This window comes from Megalobrama amblycephala, linkage group LG22 (assembly GCF_018812025.1).
Source record: "Megalobrama amblycephala isolate DHTTF-2021 linkage group LG22, ASM1881202v1, whole genome shotgun sequence".
In the NCBI taxonomy this organism is placed as follows: Eukaryota; Metazoa; Chordata; class Actinopteri; order Cypriniformes; family Xenocyprididae; genus Megalobrama; species Megalobrama amblycephala.
In genome coordinates, this window is record NC_063065.1 from 25,626,396 (window position 1) to 25,652,490 (window position 26,095).

At 41.5% G+C, this 26,095-nt stretch overlaps 2 protein-coding genes across 4 annotated transcripts in view; both read left to right on the forward strand.

The window, feature by feature from the left end:
• Positions 1 to 12,367: 12,367 nt before the first annotated feature.
• Positions 12,368 to 26,095, forward strand: part of mppe1 (metallophosphoesterase 1) — a 152,009-nt gene continuing 138,281 nt past the window's right edge. For 2 of the 3 annotated variants that reach the window (XM_048175132.1, XM_048175134.1), the window contains exons 1-2: positions 12,378 to 12,955; positions 13,287 to 13,395. In XM_048175132.1, coding sequence (XP_048031089.1) covers positions 12,729 to 12,955; positions 13,287 to 13,395 — 336 coding nt within the window. In that variant the 5' untranslated portion in view covers positions 12,378 to 12,728. Of the gene's footprint in view, positions 12,956 to 13,286; positions 13,396 to 26,095 lie in introns of all 3 variants that reach the window. The other variant, XM_048175133.1, reaches the window with a different exon arrangement.
• On the forward strand, positions 22,588 to 24,220 carry LOC125258239 (myb/SANT-like DNA-binding domain-containing protein 4). Its single transcript, XM_048175138.1, has 4 exons — positions 22,588 to 23,438; positions 23,526 to 23,664; positions 23,811 to 23,882; positions 24,005 to 24,220. The coding sequence occupies exons 1-4, from the start codon at positions 23,135 to 23,137 to the stop codon at positions 24,201 to 24,203; spliced, it is 714 nt and encodes a 237-aa protein (XP_048031095.1). The 5' UTR covers positions 22,588 to 23,134; the 3' UTR covers positions 24,204 to 24,220.

Sequence of the window (26,095 nt, forward strand, 5' to 3'; positions counted from 1 at the left end):
TATGATTGTACTATTCACTATTCACTATTTTGTTATTTTTATTTTATTGACTATATTATTTTACAATTTATGATATACTATCTGCTATTTTATTCAGTTATCATATTACTACTAATAAAGTTGCCAGACATTTAAAATGGAGGCTATTTATTTATTTATTTTTTACTATAATATAAAATGTCTATAAAGACATTTGTTGTTGTGTTATGAATAATAAAGCAAACATTTGTGTGTTAAACTGCAAGCAAGGTTAGGAGGCAACACAAATAGCAATAAATTCTAAAAATGAAAAGGGCCTTAAGATAAATGCTTCAGATTAATAAGGTTTTGAGATGCAAATTACCTTCATATTCATTTGAAATTGTCCTGTGATGTGATTCAAGAGGAAAAGCTAAAGGCAGGAGGGAAAAAGCTAAAATGCTGTTGTTGAAGACAGAAAAGGCCATTTCTGGTGTACCTGGGTCATGGAGCAGAGGGTCCTGCTACACTGGAGGACCTGGGCTGTGGTGCATTGGTGGATCTTGGTCATGGAGCAGAGAGTCCTGGTGCACTGGAGGACCTGGGCCATGGTGCAGTGGTGGACCAAGATCTGCAGCCGCAGGAGCTTGGTACCTATAGCCGGCTCAGGTGTGGTGGCCATGACGTGGAGAGGCTCTGGCGTGGCGGCTGGGACGTGAACAATCTGTGGCTGGGCAGGTATGACGTGAACAGGCACTGACCTGGCTGGCATAACTGGAACAGTCTCTGGCTGGGCAGGTGTGGTGTGGATAATTCCAGACGTGACAGTCAGGACATGGAAACTGTTTTGGTGGCTGTGGTGTGTGCTGTGGAATTGTGGAGCCCAGTGGAGAACAATGAAACATGAGGGCTATTGAGACTAATGACAAACAAGGAACATCTGTAAACAATCAAGACAATGATTCAATCACAAAACAGGGCTGCGTTCAGCCCCGAAAAAACGTTGCAAAACGTTTTTAAATGGAAACGGTGGTGCATTGAGCACCCTGTTCTGATTATGCAAGAGTTTTGAAGAAAACTCTTTGTGTTCTTTTTGAAGAATTTTCGGAGCCTGATTAAATCGGTATAAATACATACTACAAAATACGTTCGATGTTACAGTCACTTAGCCTGGATGCCAGCCGAACTTAGCCCCGCCCACAATATTTTTAGGTCGGGAAGTTCGGTCTGGACTCGATCCGTAGAGGAGTAATTATGCCCGAACAGAAACTGTTCGGACCAATCACATTGTCAGGGCGATGATTGACAGATTATCACCAGAAACGTAATCAGCCACGTCATCAAAGAGCGCTTGGGGAGTTTGATTGACAAGCGATCTAACCAATCAGAACACCGCATCCGCCATTTTGTCCTACAAAGCAGTCAGGAGTTAGAAGATTAACCTCGGTGGAGTTAAACTTGAAAAATTGTGCATATTGACGTCTTTCCGCGTTTGAAACAACATTCATTCTCATGTTCATTCATGTTTATCTGATGCTATAAATGGACTAGTAGGAAGAGATGATCGGTTAACGAGCCTCTTGAGCTGAGGCGCTACAGCAATCTGTCACGATCATGGTCACAACACATTAAAGAGCCACAAAATGGTTTTTATTGTTTGAATTTTTTTAATAACTACACAGTTTGAAAGCTGGGACTTTGTTTAATATCATAAGTAACCTGCTCTGTCTCGTCTGTCGATGTGTTGTCAGTTTCCTCTTTGCTCCGCGATGTATTTTCCACTCTGTGTGGCGTGACAGCGCCACGGCTTGTTGGACAAAGTACAGTAACAAAGGGGGGCGGGTCTTTGCGAATGGTCAATTAGTTTACAACAATGATGGCTGTTGTTGAAGAACTGAGATGTGTAGATTCCGCCATCGCATCTGTTATAGAAGATATCGACAGCGCATTAATTTTAAAAGAGGAACAGAGGACCGCGATCAAGGCATTTGTCGATGGGAAAGATGTCTTTGCCGTCCTTCCTACGGGATTCGGCAAAAGTTTGATTTATCAGCTGGCCCCGATGGTCGCTAAGAAGAGTTCTGTTGACAACTATGCGTCGCTCAACATACGTCACTTACTCTGTAGCTCTGATTGGTTGTAGGTCTATCCAATTGAGGTCTTTCCTGGATCGGTTGAAATACACCCCCATAATCAAAGCCCAATGGAGCAGTATCAGACTCATATTCTGACTAGAATTGAGTATGACCACGTCAGGCTAACAGTCACTGCCCTTGCTGTCCAGAATAAAAGAGAATATCCCAATCGAGTGAAGGGATTTGTGGAAACTTCTAATTATTGTTATACAACATTTGCCTTGCATTTCAGGAGGAAAAGACATTTCAGGTGAAGTATAATCCACTTCTTACCTCCGAGACTGTGTTGATCTATATTATTTTTATTGTGAGTAAAATGATCAGCTTATTATTGCTGATCACTGTTGTGCTATGATATTGTAATAATTACCATTATATAATCAGAGGAGTATAGAAATATAACATATTAAAGTGTCACTTCAGAATACAATAGCAAAATATATAAGTATAGTATTTTTATGTTACATTAATGTCCATTGAGCGAGCCGTCTCTTTAATACCGCGTGGTTTATATACATCTTGCCACTGATTGGGCTGACATGTCGGTCAACCCGGAAAACGTAACAAAACTTTGCGCACTGGTTTGAGCTTGAACGTGCGCCAGAACTAATAAACCACATGACTAAATCGATCAATGAGAACATGACACAATCACAAGGAGAGCACATGGCAAGATCACATGAGGAGCAGGGAATCACATGAAACATGAACATGAAACAAAACACCAAAACAAGACAGAGCGGTCTTCTCTTGTTTTAAATTTCTCTCCAATCTGTGTTGCTAGAAGTCTGATCCTCTGCGTTGAATATTTGGGTTTATTTGGGTCCTTTTCATCAAAGTTCACTTCTGTATGTGGTATTCACCTAGATTTTATAGATTTCTCATCTCAAAATAGCAAACAAAGAAGAAAATCTAAGAGATCATGCAGTGGGCTTCTCTCTCTATATGTATGTATGTATGTATGTATACAGGTGTTGTACAATGAAACAAACACTGGCCAATATAGTGTTGGATGTTTCACGGCTATGCGTTTCACTGATTTTACATCCCATCAGTAAAAGCAAAGTGTGAAGGTTGAATCAGCAGAGCAATAGTACAGCTGTACAAAAAATATTGCAAACCACCCATCATAATGGGAGACATATCCGAGTTCAAAAGAGGACAAATTGTTGATGCGCATATCTCATCTGTGACCAGGACAGCAAGTGTGGCGTATCGAGAGCTATGGTATCCAGAGTAATGTCGGTATACCACCACGTAGGACGAACCACATCCAACAGGAGTGAATAACTGTCTGAAATGGATGTCTAGGTACTAACCTGGATTCTATACAAAAAACATAAAACCACAGCTGCTCAACTCACTGCAAATTCAATGAGTACCTTGTAGCGGAATTTTTCAGTTAAAAACCCAAAAGACCAGATATAATGAATGAAGACCCAGAATCAGAGTTAAAAAAAAATATAAACAAATAAATATTACCCTTTGTAAGGAAACAGAGAAACTTTTACCTAATGGTATGTAAATTACTTATTTTTCTCAAAAATAAAATATATAAATCACCTTCTTAGTCTCAGAATGTTTATTCCTCTTTTATGCTTTCTAATGTAACGTTAGTATTTCTAACCTTTTCCGTTAATACTTTAGAGCACTGTACTCAATCTGCTTTTAAGATAACCAATTTAAAACCTTTAAGAGTTAAACACTGTTTTTATCCAAAATCACTTAATTCAGTGATGGATCCGAAATGATTTATATTCATTTATGCATATTAATTTATCCATATTCTATGTAATCATTCATTATTAATTATTTTTAATCTCTTATTATCAATTATTGGTTATGGTTTTTAATGCTACTTATGATTTCAAGTATTCATATCATCTTACTCAAATTACTCACATATAATCACTTATATTCAAGTAGAACCACATATTTACTCCATATTATGCTCTTTTGTTATTTTGATCTCTATTGTGTTATTTTCACCTGTTGAACTTTGTGACTTTGATGAAGTTTCTGAGTAAAAGAGGGTTTGGTATCTTTGTGGTTGAGTTGGGTTCCTGCCAAAATTTTACCAAAGCATAGATGTTCTTAGAATGGATCACATGATGTACTTTTTCTGCAATAATATTTTGTATTTCTGTATCCAAATGAAAGGGAATTTTTTAGAAAATGTTAACTTGTTATTGTATTGTTCCTATGAAGGTGTTACCCCACCCATTTAGAGACTATTTTGGGGTGTTTATGCTCTGTTTGATAATGTCAGTTGTCACGAGATCACAAAAATTATCCAATGACTGTCAGAATAGCAGGAAATCATCAAATGTCATGAATTTCTTTTCTTCATTTTGACCTTTCTTATCTATCCAAAACAAGACCTCCGAATGTGATGTAAGTTTTTTCCAATCTTGGGGTATAAAACTTGGCTCATTCTCTCAATTGGTACCTCTTTTCCTGCTATCTTGATTGCATCATGCTGTCTCGTTGGCGCCATTTCTAATGATTTTCTAGCAAATTACTATACTCAGATTTCAGAATGTTCTTATCATAGATGTTCGATTTCAGATTTTAATTTTTACCTTTTGGTTTTATTAAATATTTTCATTATTGATTGGAATTTGCGTGTGAGGTTAATTTTAATTGGAAATGAATAAATAAATTTTCTTCAACATTATTACAGCCTGGACTTCATTTTCTCAAGAATTTGCACCAATCAGTAAAGAAAATGAAACAATACTTCTCTTAACCTCAATGGACCCTTCGCTAAGCCCCGCCCTCCTTAGTTACTGTTGCTATGCCTGTCAAGCTTTTGCGTCTGGCAAGTCATTTACAGTATGTATGCACCGGTGTCAGACATTTTCAAGAAGATAATTAGTCATTTTTGGCGAACAGGTGAAATATCTGAGCGAGCAAGACAAAAGGGACTGCAGTATGCATTCAAGGGGATATATCCACGACATAATATGCAACCGATTAGAAAATAATTTGATCAAAATTGAAGCTAAAGCTCCCAGCGCGAGCAGCAGCCGCCTCATATGCTGACCATTCAAATGGGAAACACACATTTTATTGAGGAAAAGCTTTGTTCATCCACAGCAGGTTAAGTGAAATTTGTGAAAATAACCTAATAATTATAAATCAAACAGCTTATCCATAAGTATTGTGGAATAAACACAAGACGTTAGCCTGACCACTTTGCAATGATAACATTCTCCCGCTTATATTTTTAGCATGCCAGGCTAACGTAACTCCGTCTTGCCTTTAATCATTTTATTTCACGTTCAAATATATGCATTATGAACAAAGAACCGTCATTATTTCCAAGCAATGATGTGCTGAGTTAGCTAGCTAGCTAACCTACCCGTCAGGTTGTCCTCCCGGGCTTACTGCATATGCATACATCAATATTACATCATTGTTGTCATGATAAATAACACAAAATTACTGTATATGCATTATTGTAAGGGTAGGTTTAGTGTTGGGGTAGGTGTAGATGGTAATAAAGCCATAGACCACGTTAATATCACGCTGGAAGCACAATCTGATGGGTAACGTTAGCATTTTTCAGATTTTGCTAACGTTACCTACTGTTTCAATGGGAGGTAGCAAAATCTGACAGGGTAGCACAAATTGTCAGAACACCGGCATTTCTCCCCTTGGGTTTTAGGTTTCGGGAAGGGAAAAAAATGTCACCACCACGTCCAAACTTTTAGGATACCGGGTATCAGGTTAACACAATCCATAAAGCACAATGCTTCGGCACGTTCCCTCGCTCGAAAGCTTGACAGACCTCCCGCGCCTAGTAACGGTTGCTAAACCACGATTGGCCTGTGGCGGTTTTCGGGCGTGACTTAGCAAAGGGTCCATCGTACACTTCAAAAACCTGTTTTACAATATACGTTTTCAGTTCAATATTACGAGTCACGCAGTCAAAATACACGAGTTAGTGACGCAGTCAAAATACTGTTTGTTTCATTACCGTTGGGGCCCAGCTCGCTGGTGCACATTAACAGCTGACGAATTCAATGTAATCCACATTCAACAGTCTTGACAATGATTTCACTTACATCCATCCGATGAAATTGAAGCAATGTTGAGATTACGTACGCCACGAACACGCTATAAGGATTGCTAATGTGTCGTCATCATGACATATTCCCAGTGGTGAACGCAAAGCATTTTGGGAATCCGCGGCACAAACATTCATAAGGCGACAGACTTCTTTGCATGGAGGGAAGAACGCAGTGTTCAAGATGCCGTCTACCTGCTGTGTTAAACAGTAACTTCAAGTCGCTGCAGCAGACCCAGGTCTTTTTTACAGATGTATGGGTCCAGGACCTGGAGATTGTAAAAGTGGGGCAGAAAACTGTCATCCGTTCAAATGTATGCTAATGTTTTAAGCACCACACTCCTCGCTCTCTCTCATCTATCTGCGTGCTGTCAGAATTCAACAAACCAGGGTGTGTGTGAGATTTTGGTTGGGTGACAGTTGTAGGTTACAATTTGACAAGCTTACTGTTTGACAAAAGCACAATGTTGTGTTTTATTGTGAGTGTACACAAATATAAGTAAACACTTTGCAGTTTGAAAGATGTCCTGTATGAACAAAATGACGGAGTATGTTCCCTTTCGATACTTCACTCGTACTGCATATGGGGAAAAGTCTCCCCTTTTCCCCGTTACTGAAGCCTTTTTCAATAACGCAGTGTAACTGCACTGTCATTGGTTCACTCATAGACAAGTTGTTGAACCAATGACGGTGGGGCATAGCTGCGCGGCCTATGGCGACAAAGCGCGCCAACTTTCCCGCCGAAAGGGGCGGGGTTAAGGGCTATATAAGCAGGCGTTTCGCCATAGGATTTCAGTTCTTTCTCCTTCAGCGACGACAACGCATCTCTTCGCTGATCTCCGTGTGAAGCCTGAAGAAGCTCGCCGCCTGGAAAGAAGCTCTCGCCGCCGTCTGAAGAGGCTCCTGCAGCGGACCCAGCTGAACTCACCGGTCGGAGACAGCGCCGGCGCCCTCGCTGACTGCCGCCCCGAGCGCCGTCCTCGAGTCGCCCGCCTCCCACTTCCCGCTGCCTTCTCAGCATGTCTCCTGCCGCCATCCGGCGCGCCTTCAGAGAGCTTTTCCCTGCGGTTTATTGCCGCTCTAAAAGAGCGTTTCCACAGCGGTTCTACCGCTCTAAAAGAGCTTCCCGCTGCCCTCGCCACTCTAAAAGAGCCCCTCAATCGCCGTTATAACAGCGGCGGCGTTGTTACAAATGCCGCGGCACTCTTGTGGCACGTGCAGAGCCCCTCTGCACGACAACGACGGACACAGCGAGTGCGTCGAGTGCTCCCATCTCCTTCCTCCCACTAGGAAGAGACAGCGGGGTAGAGCGACCCAGCGGCCGGAGTTGTGCGAGCTCACGTCGGCCCAGCCCCTGCGTGCCTCGCCTTCTCCCACAAGAGAACATTCCCCTGTCATGTTCGCCCGACCTGAGCAGTGTCCCTCTGCAGATGCGAGCGACCTCGTCTCGTTTGGTGGATCTGACGAAGAGCCGCTCGATGACTCCATGTCCCTCGCGGCTTCTGAAACGGAAGGATGGGTTGGCGAGTCAGACGACCCCGCCCCCCCCGCCTCCTCTGGAGCCCATTGAACACGGCCAGGGTATGGATGCCGAGCTCTTCCGCATCCTATCCAAGGCAGTGGAAGAGCTAGACCTCGAGTGGGCCCCACCGGAGGAGCCATCGCGTAGCTGCCGCCAGGCAGGAACATATGCATATTCATATTTTCACATCCAGATAGCCCCCCATCACAGACGATTCGCGCTCGAGGGGGTGGCATAGCAATATACGGTCCTGCCCTTCGGGCTGTCTCTGGCTCCTCGCACTTTTACCAAGCGCATGAACGCAGTGCTTTCCCCTCTGAGACAGATGGGAATCCGGGTTCTGAATTATCTCACCGATTGGCTCATATTGGCCCATTCGCGAGTCGAGCTGGAACACCACAGATCCGTGCTCCTCAGCCATCTACAATGCCTGGGTCTCAGGGTCAACCTAGCCAAGAGCTCGCTGCTCCCCAGCCAACGTATTTCGTTTCTGGGGGCAGTTTTCGACTCAGTCCGCATGACGGCAGTGGTCTCGCCAGAGTGCGCTCTGGCAATACAGCAGCTCGCGGCTTCCGTCAAGAACAAAGCCTATCTTCCTCTGAAGCTTTTCCAGAGGCTGTTAGGACTGATGGCTTCCGCCTCCCCAGTTCTGCAGCTCGGCCTTCTTCGGATGCGGCCTCTACAGTACTGGCTGAAGTTCCGGGTCCCTCCACACGCCTGACGGCACGGCAGCTTGTGTCTCAAGGTCAATCGGGCCTGTCTTTTAGCCCTGAAACCTTGGATGAACCCTGCTTGGTTCAGTCTTGGAGTACCCCTACAGGCGGTATCACGAAGGACGGTGCTCTCGACGGACGCATCCAATTCGGGTTGGGGCACTCTGTGCGAGGGCAGACTGGCCTTCGGTTCGTGGTCCCACGAGGAAAACCATCTCCATATCAACTGCCTCGAAATGTTGGCAGTGATGAAAGCCCTTCAATCGTTTCAGGTTCACTTGACGGGACGCCACGTCCTAGTCCAATCGGACAGCATGACTGTGGTGTCGTACATAAATCACCAGGGCGGCCTTTCGTCCAGCCACTTATGCGCTCTGGCGAAACGTCTTCTGGAGTGGGCACTGCCAAGGCTTCAGTCGCTCAGGGCGACTCACATACCTGGCAAGACCAATCTGGGTGCAGATATGCTATCACAGAGCAACGTCCCCTCAGACGAGTGGATGCTCCATCCCCAGACGGTTCTCAAGATTTGGGAGTTCTTCGGGAAGGCAGAGGTAGACCTCTTCGCCTCAGAAGACAACTCTCACTGCCCAACATATTTCTCGAAGGAAGTCAATGCGCTGGCCCACACCTGGCCCAGCACACTCCTTTACGCATTTCCCCCGATTGCGCTGATCCCGCAGGTCATCAGGCGAGTCAGGGAAGACAGACACAGAGTCCTTCTAGTGGCCCCGCTCTGGAGGAGCCAGGTTTGGTCCTCAGAGCTGTTCAGGCTTTCCACGAAAGCCCCGTGGCCCATCCCCCTGAGACGGGATCTCCTCTCTCAGGCAAACAGAACAATCTGGCAGCCCCAGCCACAGCCAGAGCTCTGGGCTCTACACCTCTGGTCCCTTGATGGGAGCCGGATGACCTCCCCAGGGACGTACTAGATACCATATCTCAGCCAAAAGCCCCGTCCACGAGACGCCTCTACGCCCAGAAATGGTCGGTCTTTGTTGATTGGTGTTCCACACGCAACATAGACCCCGTGGAGTGTGACGTATACCCGATACTGTCTTTCCTCCAAGAGCGTTTAGATTTGGGGCGCGCCCCTTCAACGCTTAAAGTATACGTAGCAGCCATCGCGGCGTTTCATGCTCCTATCGCTGGCCAGTCAGTGGGTCGAAACAGCCTTGTGGTGCGTTTCTTAAGGGGTTCTAGGCGATTAAATCCACCTCGTCCCCTCACTGTTCCCACTTGGGACCTTTCTCTGGTCCTCAGGGCTCTTAAGGGAAACCCCTTTGAGCTGCTGCGTTCAGCTGACCTCAGGCCTCTGACGCTAAAAACCGCTCTGCTACTTGCGCTAGCATCGGTCAAGCGTGTTGGCGACTTGCAGGCCCTCTCTGTAAGCCCTGCGTGCCTCGAATTTGGGCCTAATGACTCTAAGGTCGTACTGAAACCCAGGCATGGCTACGTTCCCAAGGTGCTCTCAACTCCGTTTAGAGCACAGGTCTGCTCTCTGCTCTTCCTCCTTCTGCGGACGAACAGGAGCTGGAGTTACTCTGCCCTGTCAGGGCATTGAGGACCTATGTGGAGCGATCACAGCCCTTCAGGCAGTCAGATCAGCTCTTTGTTTGTTTTGGTGGCCGCACCAAAGGGTCTTCAGTCTCAAAGCAATGTCTCTCGCGTTGGATAGTCGACGCTATTAATCTCTGTTACTCCTCCTTGGGCGTTGAATGCCCCATAGGAGTCAGGGCCCATTCCACTAGAGGAATGGCTTCCTCCTGGGTCTGGTCCAATGGAGTTTCCATTAAAGACATCTGTGAGGCGGCCGGCTGGTCTTCGCTGTCCACTTTTGTCAGGTTCTATCATCTGGACGTTCCGACCTTACAAGCTCGGGTCCTCTCGGTGTGACCAGGCGGCCTCTCTCGAGCCCCGCCTCACGCCAATTCAGGAGTTATCTCCTTTTGTAGTGTAACAAGGGTTAACGGCGGCTTTGGCCTTCTTACTTGTTCTCTTGGTCCCCTCTCGGTGTCCAAAACAAGTTATGTCGTTCCCTGCCGTGGCACGGCGCGGTTGAATTCGTTCCCCATACGCAGTACGAGTGAAGTATCGAAAGGGAACGTACTTGGTTACTAATGTAACCTCGGTTCCCTGAGATACGGAACGAGTACTGCGTCACTTGCCGTGCCACAAGGCTGCAGCTTCAGTGTCGTCGCTTCAGTCGATTGGCCTGAAGTCCTATGGCGAAACGCCTGCTTATATAGCCCTTAACCCCGCCCCTTTCGGCGGGAAAGTTTGTGCGCTTTGTCGCCATAGGCCACGCAGCTATGCCGTGCCGTCATTGGTTCAACAACTTGTCTATGAGTGAACCAATGACGGTGCAGTTACACTGCATTATTGAAAAAGGCTTCAGTAACGGGGAAAAAGGGAGACTTTTCCCCATACGCAGTACTCGTTCCGTATCTCAGGGAACCGAGGTTACGTTAGTAACCGAGTACGTTTTTATGTTTCCACTGTTCGATCGCGCCCGCGCCTCTCTCTCTCTCACACACACATACACGCTGGTTTGTTGAATTCTGACTGCACGCAGATAGATGAGAGAGAGCGAGGAGTGTGGTGCTTAAAACATTAGCATACATTTAAACGGACGACGGTTTTCTGCCCCACTTTTACAATCTCCAGGTCCTGGACCCATCCATCTGTAAAAAAGACCTGGGCCTGCTGCAGTGACTTGAAGTTACCGAAAACTTTGTGTGTGTATGCACTAACACTTAATAGCATGTAGTTATGTGTGTAAAATACATACATATATATATATATATATATATATATATATATATATATATATATATATATATATAAAATAAAATATGGGTGATGGAAGTTGGGCAACAGTTTGACATCGCTCTGCTCTTAAGGATCCAGTCCTTTGATTCCCTTTATTTTCTCGTCATATCTCGTCTTTGCATTAGGATTTAGTTTAAGGCGGTATGGTCCCACAATGTTTTCTTTAGCCTGCTGCATTTTGTAGGATTATATTCTGTTTTTCACGCTAACTTTTCATTATTTTCATGCCAGAACAATAGCCTGCTATGCCAGCCCATATAAACTGGCCAAACATACCCATAATTCTTTGCGTTCTGATGACGTTGCCGCCCAGTTGGTCACGTCTTAGCAATCTCTATTCCCCATCACGAGCAGTCCCGAATACGCAATGAATCCAGTAGATCCACGTCCCACGACGAACCACACGATCTGTCTAACATGCGATGAATCCACGAATGTTCAATAACTTTCTCAACAGTTATTGTTGCAAACTTGAAATGTCACTAGCTGTTAAGCCCTAACGTTAGTCACGATTACACACGTCTTGACTCAGTGTGTTGACTCGGAAAAAAAAAAAAAAATGAAATAATTAAACTTTAAATAGTTTAAATAAAGAACAGAAACAAAATGAGCACCATTACTCCACACTTTGGGCCTTACATTTCAAAGAAATATACAAAGTCTCCAAAATGACGCACTTTTAACACACGCAGCGAACTTTCTATCAGCCTTCTCTTGCCATGTGCGGTGCCCCTCTCTTCCTTCTACCGCATGTAACTCACGTCATGAACATTACACTTCAACAGTCATTGGCCAGCAACAAAACACTTGCATTAAACATACTTTCTTACTGGACATAAACAAAAAGACAATTACATCATATTTTGAAATAAAGACAAAATACATTTTAATTCATGTTATTTCTCAACATGAATCATATTCAACTAGACATTTTAGGGGTCTGTACAAAATTATTATTATTATTATTACTGTTTTGCTGTATGGACCAAATAAATGCAGCCTTGGTGAGCAGAAGAGACTTCCTTTAAAAACATTAAACAATCTTGCTGATCTAAAACTTTTGAAAGGTTAAAGCACAATAGTTTTAATGGAACGTCGTAATATTATGAATGATCACTGGATGGCACTCTTCAAGCGCGCACACAATCTGATGAATTGAGTGTCCGCTCAGATGTTCACAACACGCGCACAGCTGTGACGTTTGTCTGTTTAGCAAAACTGCTCTTGCAACATTGCTGGTTCCGCTGAGAGGACTTAAAAACATCGTGATCTGGGATATACTGATGCATTTTTCATCAAGATATACAGCGACCTTATGAAGAATCATATTGTAATGTTTCTTCCGTTTCGATATGCTGCTTTTTGTGTAAAAAATACTTTTTAGTGAGAATGAAGCTGAAGAGGAGCATATTGCTTCTGGCACGCTAGTTGCTATTTTTCTTTCGCCAACAGATTTAACGCGTATCGTGTGCTATTGCAGTAAAACTCGGATTCGTGTAATGATCTCGATGTTCGGATCGAGTGGTAGATTAGCTGTGTCTCTGATTTTTGCTTTTGTCAGCGTGTTTATATTGTGTGAATATGTGATATATTATCCTGTCATTATGCGTTGCTCATGGCCGCATATTGAAACTGAAGATTCACATTCACCTTTGCGGGCGTTATTTCTATCTGATACTCACTTATTAGGGGCCATCAGAGGACACTGGCTCGACAAACTCAGAAGGTAACGTTATTTACCTGGTGTCTCAGAATCCATCCGATATCTGTTGTAGGTCTTCTTGTTTAGAGCAGGACTGTAATAACTTAAAGGTTTAGTACACGTCAGCTAATTATAAAAGGATCTAATAAACGGGTTCAAAATTTATCTGAAAATTTTGATTAATGAAGACATGGAAGTAAAAAGTATCTGTGAACATAATTAGCAATTAAGCTATCTTTTTCATTATCTTACCTTTTTTTTGTTGTTGTTTACATAGTTTATTTTTTATTTTTTATTGAAGGTCGTTAGCTCTGCACGTTTTTATTATGAGTACGTTATTGTGACATTTTCACAGAGAATGGCAGATGGAAAGAGCGTTCCAGACGTCTCTCTGGCTTCTAAATCCAGAAGTTGTCTTCATTCTAGGAGACGTATTTGATGAGGGCAAGTGGAGCTCCAGTCAGGTACAGTTGATTGCACAACATAAAAACACAAAGCAGGAGACTGTTTGTCTTTGCTGGTTGCAAAATATGACAATAAGATGTGGTGGCTGAGTCTAAAATAATAGCATGCATACTACATTAGGCCTCTGCATTAGTGTTTGTTTGTTTGATATTTCTAATTTCTAATGAAATATAAAAAGTATTCTTACAGATTTCTATACAAATTTTTGCATTTTGTAATGTTTTGGATTATCTTGTTGCCTTTGTTTTTGCAATCTGTACTCTGTTTATGAACTGTGCTCACAGATTGTTTTCTGAAGAAACACAAACATAAATAGGGTAAACGTACCTATTAAGCTCACCAAAATCTACATTGAGACATTTTTAGTGCACAGGATATTGGTTTCAGTACAAGAAGTTATGTTAATATAAAATATTAATCTCTCACACAATAATATTTAAATTTATTTTAAATGACAAAAGCATTTCAATTAAGATGTACATCATTAAATGCAAAAAGTCTGGCTGTGCTTAATGGGTACATTTTTGTACCCTTTAAGCACACCCCTCTTGCCATTAAGCTCACAACATCTTTTATTAAAAATTCTTGTTTATTTTAAACAACCTTTTTAAAGAATTGATAAATGTTTTATTTGAAGGTACAGAGTCAATCATTAAAAAAGCAACAACACTAAAATCAAACATCAAGGCATTCAGTTTGATCAGTTATATATTCTAATTTGTGACCGGTGTTTTGTTTTGTTCTATCCTCTGCGCTTCCCTGTTCGTCATTACGTCATGCGTCAAGTCAGAGTTCACTCTTTTGCCATAAATCGATGTGTACGGCCATCTGTCGGAAGCTAGTTATTTTAGTTTTTAAAGTTTTAAATATGGATATTTTTCTTAGACAATTGCATTGCTTCACTTCAGAAGGCCTTTATTAACCCTCGGAGCCATGTGGATATCTTTTATGATGGATGGTTGTACTTTTTTGGGCTTCAAAATCTCATCCTCTATTTACTGTCATTATAAAGCTTGGAAGAGCCAGGACATTATTTAATATAGGCTAGCTCCGATCGTATTCGTCTAAAAAGAAGAAAGTCATATACACCTAGGATAGCTTGATGGTGAGTAAATCATGGGGTAATTTTTATTGTTGGTGAACTAACCCTTTAAGGCTGTGAAAATAAGTTATTAATCATTTTATAAAGATTAACTTAAAGTGACAACCATCAGTTAATATTTCAAGTCTGTTTATGAAGTATTTACATAGATGTTTAATGTGGATGAGCTTAAAGGGAGCACACTGAGCTTAAATTGGAGCAGCAACAATTTTTAATTAATAAATATTACATTAAATTTAAAAGACAAAATTTTGCAAAATAAATAATCTAGCTCATGTATTAAGTTTATACATATATACATTTAATATGAACAACTATTAATGACAATATCTATGAAATTATACTTTTTCTTATTGATGTCACACTGAAGCTGTGTGATTTTCATAGTAGTGCACCTAACAATAATATGAAGTCTTGTCAGCATTGTAAATGGCAGCATTGTAAAACCACATACCATTAATAAACCATAAATTTATAATATTATTGATTTTAAAGTACAAGCCAGTAGTGTCTGTAAAGTAATATCTTATATATTATTGTGTAGCAAACAATCTTATACAGCTAGTAAGCTAAGTATGTTCCCATTCAGTCAGTCACGTTCGACGTTACGTGGATACTGACGTAACGGGGTCTTGCTTGGGAGCCCTATCGCCTCCAAACGGTACAAAACGACCTAATTGGAATTGGCCAGTGAGGTTTACGTTGGGCCACATCCCCGGCGTCCGGGTATAAATAGGACCGACATACTCACTTCCATTCATACTTTTGCTTTGGAGCCGATCGGTTGTCTGATCGTTTCTCTTTCTCACCTTCAAGAAAAGAGTGCAAATTTCTACTAAAGAGCAAAACAGCTATTTTAATTGCTTGGAGTGATCTACTTCAACAGCAATTTTCATTGCTTTTATTGTTTTGTTCCGGTGGCTGCAGCTCGTGGATCTCTCTCTGGCTGGTGGGAAGGTGCATTTAGTGGTGTGTGTGTGTGTGTGACAGCACGCTGGCACAGGACGGTGTGGCACTCATCCCTTCGCGCTTCAGCTGAAAGAGCAGTTCCTAAAAGAGCAACGGGTGTTAAGCGTCTTTTTTAAGATGTCTTATTGCCCTTGTGTTTCTAGATGCAGTCGTTTCCTGACCTCATCTGATTGCCATGATCGCTGTCTCGCATGCCTGGGCAAACAGCATGCGGAGTCGGTGCTCGTGGATGGTACATGCCCTCACTGCAAGGGCGCAGTGGCGCGTGCCTTGGGCCAGACGATGTCCACCCTGGTGGTCCAGAAGTGCCATCTCTAGTTAGACCTGATCGAAATGAAGGACACCGACAAAGTTCGCTTTCTCAACACCCTCATTTCCCAGGTCGGCTTCTTCTGAGTGGCCCAGAGATGGAGGGAACTGCTCTGCTTCAGGAGACAGTGAAGGTACTGCTCCTTCCCCCGGGAGAGGGACGGGTGGAAAATCCTGTGTTGTTTTATTTCTGTTTCCACCTTTTTCAATAAAAGAGCAGTTTCTAAAATCTCTGGGCCATACAGGGTCTGTGCTGACAGTATGCGACGCACCGCTTCCTCACTCTCAGACACACCCTCATTCACCACAGGCAGGGCATTGGCGCTTTGGGGACGCACATCCTCCCCATGCCACTCTGCCCCGTCTCTCATGGGACACTCGGAGCCATGTGAGTGCACCCCACTCGCAGCCTCTATTTCAGGATGCTCTGCCTCCCAGGTTGGGCCACAGTGGTCCATGCTGCCCCCCCAGTGATACTTTTGTTGTCCGGATGGTGCCACTCGTACAGTGCTTGGGGGCCTCCCTACGCCTCCCCAACCAATCCTGTTGGCTCATTTGAACAGTCAGACTCAGCTATGTGATCCAGTTCGCCAGGCATCCCCCCAGGTTCAGCGGCGTCCTGTACACCTCGGTGGCAGGCACGGATGCCCCTGTCCTGCGGGCAGAAATTGCCATGTCTCGTTCCTCCCTCGACACAGACAGATTCTACGTTTTGCGTTCGAGGGTCGGGCATACCAGTACAAGGTTCTACCCTTCGGCCTATCCCTGTCTCCCCGTGTCTTTGCCAAATACACGGAAGGAGCCCTTGCCTCGCTCAGGGAGGTGGACATTCGCATTCTCAACTATCTCGACAAATGGCTCATTCTGGCCCAGTCCGAAGATCAGTTGTGTGAACACAGGGACCTGGTGCTCTCGCATCTAAGCCGGTTGGGGCTTTGGGTCAACTGGGAAAAGAGCAAGCTCTCCCCTGTGCAGAGTATCTCTTTCCTCGGTGTGGCGCTGGACTCAGTCAACATGACGGCACATCTCACCAACGCAATGCAGTGGGCATACTGCGTCGGGCTCCTGGACAGGACCCCAACGACAGTGGCATATTAACTGCCTCGAATTGCTAACAGTACTCCTTGCCCTGCGCCGGTTTCGACCGTTGTTGCACGAAAGCCATGTACTGGTCCGGACGGACAACACATTGACCGTAGCATACATCAGTCACCAGGGTGGTCTACGCTTCTGTCGCATGTCGAGGGTGCCGCTCTTCTCTCCAGTAATATGGCACATAGTCTTAGAGCTGAATCATGATAAACTGGGGCCCAGGTCAGGAAGCAGCAGACAGACTGGCTAAACCGACCATCTGCTAGCTGTCTCATGTCACAGAAGTCAGATAAATCCCAACGCATAGAAACTCTCTCACCTAGATATTCTCTCATAGAGACTGTGTCTGTACTCTGAATTAGTAAATACAAAGACCTTCCAAACCCATTTAAGGGTAAAAATTTAATTGATGTTCAACAAATAAAAAACAGAGATAATACTGATAAACAAAAGATAAAGCTTGGGTTGCTGAATATTAGATCCCTTTCTTCAAAAGCACTTATTGTAAATGATTTTATCAAAGACAATAATCTAGATTTGCTGTGTTTGACAGAAACCCGGATAAAACCAAAAGATTACATTACTTCAAATGAGTCTAGCCCTCAAGGTTACGATTATCGATACAATCCTCGTCGGAAAGGCAAAGGGGGACGTGTTGCTCTAAATTATAGTAATATCTTCAATATTACTCAAAAGTTTTTCAAATATAATTCCTTCGACGTGATGGTGCTTTATGTAATGTTATGTAAGTTGACATTTGTGCTGGCTACTGTATACAGGCCACCAGGGCACCATACAGACTTCACCAAAGAATTTGCTGATTTTCTATTGGAATTAGTACTAGCTGTGGATAAATTCATTGTTGGTGATTTTAATATACATGTAGATAATGAAAAAGATGCATTTGGTTGGCATTTACAGACATTCTAAACTCTATTGGAGTTAGACAACACGTGCCAGGACCCACTCATTGTCGTAAATATACTTTAGATTTAATATTGTCACATGGAAGTTGAAATTTTGCAGCAGAGCGATGACATCTCAAATCATTATTTAGTCTCGTGTATACTACATTTAGCCAAGGCTGCAAAACTGCCACCCTGACATATATATGGTAGAACCATCACTTCTACCACTAAAGATTGCTTTATAAATAAACTTCTTGATACCAGACAGCTTAGAAGACCTCGGTGTTGCAACAGAAAGTATTGACTCTCTCTTTTCCAGCACATTAGACTCAGTTGCTCCTCTGCGCTTAAAGAAGATTAAGGAAACTAATACAACGCCATGGTACAACGAGCACACTCAGGCCCTTAAGAGAGATGCCAGAAAAATGGAGCGCAGCTGGAAGAAAACAAAACTAGAAGTTTTTCGCATTTCGTGGAGAGAGAGAATGATTGAGTACAGAAAGGCCTTAAAAATGCTAGATCTACTTATTTTTCATATCTCTTAGAAGAAAACAAACACAACTCTAGGTATTTATTTGATACAGTGGCTAAATTAACAAGAAATAGAGCTTCAACTTCTCAAACAGCACAGCAGTAATGACTTTATGAACTTTTTACTTGCAAGATTGACAATATTAGAGAAAAAATCATAACCATGCAACTAGGGATGGGTATCGTTAAGGATTTAATGGTATTACTACTCTTACCGATACTGCTTATCGATCCGGTACTTTAACGGTATTCTTATCGGTACTTTTTGTTATATATATATATATATATATATATATATATATATATATATATATATATATATATATATACAGTACAGTCCAAAAGTTTGGAACCACTAAGATTTTTAATGTTTTTAAAAGAAGTTTCGTCTGCTCACCAAGGCTACATTTATTTAATTAAAAATACAGTAAAAACAGTAATATTGTGAAATATTATTACAATTTAAAATAACTGTTTTCTATTTGAATATATTTCACTAAGTAATTTATTCATGTGATGGCAAAGCTGAATTTTCAGCATCATTACTCCAGTCTTCAGTGTCACATGATCCTTCATAAATCATTCTAATATGCTGATCTGCTGCTCAAGAAACATGTAATGTGTACAATTGTACAAAATATTTGTGTACAATATTTTTTTTCAGGATTATTTGATGAATAGAAAGTTCAAAAGAACAGTGTTTATCTGAAATTTAATCTTTTGTAACATTATAAATGTCTTTACTGCCACTTTTGATTGATTTAATGCATCCTTGCTGAATAAAAGTATTCATTTCTTTAATTTCTTTTCAAAAAAATAAAAATAAAAATTCTTACTGACCCCAAACTTTTGAACGGTAGTGTATAATGCTACAGAAGCTTTGTATTTCAGATAAATGCTGTTCTTTTGAACTTTCTATTCATCAAGGAATCCTGAAAAAAAAGTACACAACTGTTTTCAACATTGAAAATAATCATAAATGTTTATTGAGCAGCAAATCAGCATATTAGAATGATTTCTGAAGGATCATGTGACACTGAAGACTGGAGTAACGATGCTGCAAATTCAGCTTTGCATCACAGGAATAAATTACTTTGTCAAACATATTTAAATAGTACACAGTTATTTTAAATTGTAATAATATTTCACAATATTACTGTTTTTTTACTGTATTTTTAATTAAATAAATGTAGCCTTGGTGAGCAGACGAAACTTCTTTTAAAAACATTAAAAATCTTAGTGGTTCCAAACTTTTGGACTGTACTGTGTGTATATATATATATATATATATATATATATAAAGCTGAATTAACTTTGCTTTATATTATATAGTGTCTGACATTTTTGGTGTTTTATATAAGATACAGTAAGAACATGAACAAAGAAACAAACTGCCAAATACAATAAAACAAAGACACAAATGAAATAAAGTGCTTTCATTTGTTCTTGTGTTCATGTAAGTAATATAGGCCTAGCCTATAAAAGAAATCTAAGTAAAGTAACCAAATGTAAAATAACACTGAATGGTTTTCACAGTATAAATTAATAGATTAAGTCTTATTAAAGCTAACTATATTCAGAAGAAGTGCTGTGAGTGATTTTCTCTTTGCATTTTGTTGTTTGATTAACACTGATGGCATAATTGTCAGAAGATGACTGCTGTCACTTTAAGACAGTAGATATTAACACACATCGGATTTTCTCCCAGCTGTTCATGTACACTTCCGATATAAACTGCATTTAAGTAGCTAAACACACTTCAATCCGGTCATTTTAACATACTATTGTGTGTATTTGATCTTTTGGACGTGCACCTGAAGCCCAACGTGTAATTTGTTTGTCTATTTGCGATCCGTTTTGAAGCACGCGCCGCAATTCAGCCTGAGGAACAGCGTCTCTTGCGTGGATTATTGTGCTTTCAACATTTTAAACGTTGATAATAATTTTCAAACATTTACTGCAATTTAGCAACAGTAAAGACTGCATTTTACAACAATCACCGACTGTGCTGATTCTTACATTAAGTTTGAGTTTAGGGAGGAACGAACACACGCAGCTGTGAAGAGAATGAAGGTGTGCTAGACGAAACGCGGCTAGTTTTTAATAGTTTTACCTCAGATATCATCTTTCTGATGATCCTTGAAAGCCAACATCATAATCAAAAATAAAATTAGCTTAATATCAAAGCACAGGCCTAAAGTGTATGCAGACGTTTAGTTTTTTAGTTCTCTCCTCAATCGTCACCATTAAACAGGGCTTTCATGTGATCGGCTGCGCGCGCTGTAGCTCCTCTGCGTGAGCGCGATCTCTCTTCTTGCGAAAGCAAAAATGCATCATAGACAAATGTCCTAATATTATTGCATATAGAAACAGCTGGCGACTCTGGCGAGATGGAATCTGCAAGATAATGTCTATATAGCAATAATAAATGCATGTGTATTTTCTTCATAATTTCTCCAGTACCGATAGCAGAACCGTTAACGTCAGAGCTTATCGATACACCGGTCTTTCAAAATTTAGCCCCGGGGTCAATTTAATACCGGGTTTTGGTACCCATCCCTACATGCAACCATCTACTACAATATCGTGTCAGACAGTGCACTGTAGTGTCCCTGAGGAAAAAAAAAATTCCATTCATTCATTACTATAAGGAGAGGAAGAATTCTCTAAACTTGTTAAATCATCAAAATCAACATCTATGTTAGAGACCGCCAAATCATTTCATTGCGTTTTTGTCAGGAGCAGTTGTGTTGCATTGAGAGTTGAAGCGCGCAGAGACAATCGGCAGAGGAATGTTATGGATGATTATATTTCATCTGCAAACATGGAAACACAAGCAGTTCTGCACATTCACATTATGAACAGAACTGTCTGTGTTTTAGTGTGTGCACAAGAATAAAACTAATGTGCCAGTAATTGCTTCATGTTGCGTTAATGACAGATAATGTCAGGTGAAAGGGAAGCAAAACATTCTTGATATTTAGGGCCCGAGCACCGATGGTGTGAGGACCCTATTGGAATTGCTCTGTTTATTAGGGCCCGAGCACCGATGGTGTGAGGACCCTATTGGAATTGCTCAGCCAATTCTTCTTCTCCAAAATGAATCGCATTTTTGAGGGCCTAAACGTTCTCAAAATCTCATGAAACTTTGCACACGTATCAGAAGTGGTGAAAATGTACATCTGATATGGGTTTCAGAATTAGGTGTGGCAAAATGGCTCGATAGCGCCACCTACAAAATTTAAATTTAAGTGCCCTTCGTGCTACGTTTCACATACAGTTATGAAATTCGGTAGACAGATGTAACAGCCCAATACCTACAAAAAAGCCTGTGGGTGCAAAGTTTGTAAACCCAACAGGAAGTGAGATATTTTGAATTTTCTCTACAAAATTTTGGCAGTTTTTGCCATTCCCACATGTTGTACTTTAACGAACTCCTCCTAGAGCTTTAATCAGATCAACATCATATTTGGTCAGTCTAATTTAAAGGCCTTTGAGACGTTAAATTGCGAAGATCTAGAGTTTTCACCAAAGGGCGTGTCTGTGGCGGCCTGGCAAAGTTCAATGTTTCGCCATGAAACAGGAAGTTGTTGTAACTCGGGCATACAATGTCTGATCTGCCCCAAACTTCACATGTTTTATTAGAGTCCTGACCTGAAGACATCACATTTTACACTGTGATTAACTCCTCATTGAGATTAAACCAGAAGCACATCATGTATGGCCAGTCTAATCTTAAGGCCTTAGCGACATTTAATTGCAAAGATCTTGAGTTTTCATTTAAGGGCGTGTCCGTGGCAGCCAGACAAATTCTGATGTTTTGCCATGAATGATGAAGCTGTTGTAACTCAAGCATACAATGTCCAAACTGCTCCAAACTTCATATGTGTGATAAGAGTCCTGGCCTAAAGACATCTATATGCCAATATTCAGTTAGTCATAGCGCCACCTGCTGGCAACAGGAAATTGTATGCTTTACACTTTAGTTCACTCTCAGAAAAACATTTTAATATGCCATGATGTACCAAACATAGTAATATATGTTAAAGAAATATGTTAAATCATAAAACACTTGGCTAAGTGCTAATGTATGCGATTAAAGCCAAGAAACAGGAAGTTCTAGTAACTCAGGCATACAATGTCCGATCTGCTCCAAACTTCACGTTTGATAATAGTCCTGGCCTGAGGACATCTACATGGCAATATTCGGTTACGGTCAAAGCGCCACCTGTTGGCAGCAGGAAGTGTGGCACTTTGAAATGACTTGGCTATATTTCTCCTGTATTTACTCGCTTGCATCCATGTCACCCACTGTTCACTGTTTTCCTGATGCCAACGGGTGGCGGTTAGCCCGGGTGCGAGGGCCCTTTCATTTGGTGTTATGTTACCCATGTTTTGTTTTATGGGTATGAAGTGTAGTTGAGCTTTTTTGAATGAAAGAATATACTGCTGCACTAAAAACCTTATATTTAGGGCCCAAGCACCGATGGTGTGAGGACCCTATTGTAATTGCTCAGTCAATTCATCTTCTCCGAAATGAATCACATTTTTAAGGGCCTAAACATGCTCGAAAACTCATGAAACTTTGCACACACGTCAGAAGTGGTGAAAATTTACGTCTGATATGGGTTTCAGAATTAGGTGTGCAAAATGGCTTGATAGCGCCACCTACAAAATGTCAATTAATCCCTTAAACGGTTCCCTTAGGTAAGGGAAAACGCTAAGTGTTTAACGACAGCGACCTAGGTTTTGCCGTTATAAAATTCTATTGTTGCCATGGACACGCTACTGTATACTTTAACCCATTAGCAGCCATTACAGAAAACAATGAATATAACCGAAAAAGAAATGGATAAGGAAAACAAAAAGAGAAAGCCAAATTGGACAGAGGAGGAGAAGTGTATACTTCTCGACGAATATGGGAAAAGGAAAGCGATTTTAAAAAGCAAGCTTAATCCCAATGTAACTGCTACCAAAAAATATAAACAGTGGGAGGAAATAACCGATACAATTAACGCACGTAATCTAGGTGTAAAAAGGACTGTTCAGGAAATAATTAAGAAATACGAAAACATCTCTGTGATGGCAAAAAAAGAATTAAGCGTTCACAAGAGGGAGTCCAATAAAACTGGTAAGAGTTTTACCGCACCGTAGTGCGTTTTTTTTTTTTTTTTTTTTTTTTTTGCCGTATAACAACTGTTACAAAACTGATAAACAGGTGGAGGACCACCGCCCCCTGAATTGTCAGACTCTACTAAAATGGTCCAAGACATCATTGGGGCGGACTCACCTGTCCTGGCTGGCATCACAGGAGGTTTAGAGAGTGAAGCTGAACCAGAGAAACAGCATAACACGGAGTGAGAGAGCATTATTGTCTCATATCAGCATACAATCTTATCAAACTTATCACTGCTGTGAGAATGTACAATTTTAAAGGTTATGACAGGCATAATATATATGACAACAAAACAATATGATAATTGGTATTTGTTTCACGCGTTAGACTTTCCCAGCAATCCCAAACGCAGCTCCAACACCGACAAAGCACCAGTACGCCAAACCAGGCAGCAGCCAAGTAAGATTTTATTGGTTTTTGTTAATAATAATTAGTAATAGACTAATATAATTCGGCTTTAAATAGCCTGCATATTATTTAAAACTATTATTTTCCAAAACACAAACACTTGTGAATTGCAGAAAAACGCTTGCTACCAGAGAAGAAGTGCTGGAACTGCAGAAGGAAGTCCTGCAACTACAGAAAAACAAATTGCAGCTGGAGATCGAAAAAATAAAAAAGGAGAAGGAAAATCAAGATCTGTACAACTTTATTCTCAACAGTAAGCTTCTACAGCTACAGAGCGAAGAAAAAGTAACAATCACGTCAGTTGACCAATAAATACATTTTATGTTGTATATCTGTTGTATTTTATTTATGAAATTATAAATTACAAATAATAATTAAAGCTGCAAGCAGCGTTGAGAGGGCCCTCGCACCCGGGCTCACCGCCACCCGTTGGCCTCAGGAAAACAGTGAACAGTGGGCGTCATGCATTTAAGTGAGTGAATACAGGAGAATTATGCCAAAGTCATTTTGAAATGCCACACTTCCTGTGGCCAACAGGTGGCGCTTTTACTGTAACTGAATTTTGCCATGTTGATGTCTTCATGCCAGGACTATTATCGAACATGTGAAGTTTGAAGCAGATCGGACATTGTATGCCTGAGTTACAACAACTTCCTGTTTCTTTCTTGGCGTTAATCGCATACATTAGCACTCAGCCAAGTGTTGCATGATTTAACGTGTTTCTAGCATGTCTGGTACTTCGTGGCATGATGAAATGTGAATCTGGTAGTGAATTACAGTATAAAGCATGCCACTTCCTGTTGCCAGCAGGTGGCGCTATGACTAACTGAATATTATCATTTAGACGTCTTTAGGCTAGGACTCTTATCACACATGTGAAATTTGGAGCAGATCGGACATAGTATGCCTGAGTTACAACAGTTTCCTCTTTCATGGCGAAACATCAGACTTTGTCAGGCCGCCACGGACACGCCCTTCACCGAAAACTCAAGATCTTTTATATTTATCATCGCTAAGGTCTTAAGATTAGACTGACAACATATGATGTTGATCTGGTTAAATCTCCATGAGGAGTTAATCACAGTGTAAAACATGTCATTTCCTGTTGCCTGCAGGTGGCGCTATGACTGTAACTGAATATTGTTATGAAGATGTCTTCAGGTCAGGACTCTAATAAAGCATGTGAAGTTTGGGGCAGATCCGACATTGTTTGTCTGAGTTACAACAACTTCCTTTTTCATGGCGAAAACATCAAAATTTGTCAGGGCGCCACGGACACACCCTTCAGCGAAAACTCTAGATCTTCGCAATTTAACATCACAAAGGTCTTTAGATTAGACTGACCAAAAATGACATTGATCTGATTAAATCTCTAGGAGGAGTTCGTTAAAGTACAACGTCTTGAAAATGCAAAAAATGGTGAATTAATTCAAAATATCTGACTTCCTGTTTGGTTTCGGATTTCGCTCCAAGAGAATTTTTTGTAGCTACTGGGCTGATAAATGTGTGTACCGAATTTCAAACCCCTAGTATTATGTAGCGAGCGGGGCTGTACGTTAGATGGCGCTATCGAGCCATTTTGCCACGCCGAATTCCGAAACCCATAACAGACATACATTTTCACCACTTCTGACGCGTGTGCAAAGTTTCGTGAGTTTTGGAGCACCACTTTGACCGTCACTGAATATTGCCATGTTGATGTCTTCAGGCAAGGACTATCATCGAACATGTGAAGTTTGAAACAGATCGGACATTGTATGCCTGGGTTACAACAACTTCCTGTTTCTTTCGTGTCATTATTTGCAAACATTAGCACTCAGCCAAGTGTTGCATAATTTAACGTGTTTCTAGCATGTTTGGTACTTCGTGGCATAATGAAACGTGAATCTGGTAGTGAATTACAGTGTAAAGCATGCCATTTCCTGTTGTCAGCAGGTGGCGCTATGGCTAACTGAATATTGTCATATAGATGTCTTTAGGCCAGGACTCTTATCACACATGTGAAGTTTGGGGCAGATCAGACATTGTATGCTTGAGTTACAACAGCTTCATCATTCATGGCGAAACATCAGACTTTGTCAGTCTGTCACGGACACGCCCTTAAAAGAAAACTCAAGATCTTTGATATTTAACATCTCCAAGGCCTTAAGATTAGACTGGCCATATATGATGTTGATCTGGTTTAATCTCTATGAGGAGTTAAT

Coding starts and splice junctions, on each gene's coding strand:
- LOC125258239 (XM_048175138.1), top strand. CDS start 23,135: ATGAATATAACCGAAAAAGAAATGGATAAGGAAAACAAAAAGAGAAAG. Junction 23,439..23,525: donor GAGGGAGTCCAATAAAACTG/GTAAGAGTTTTA, acceptor ACTGATAAACAG/GTGGAGGACCACCGCCCCCT. Junction 23,665..23,810: donor GAGAAACAGCATAACACGGA/GTGAGAGAGCAT, acceptor TTCACGCGTTAG/ACTTTCCCAGCAATCCCAAA.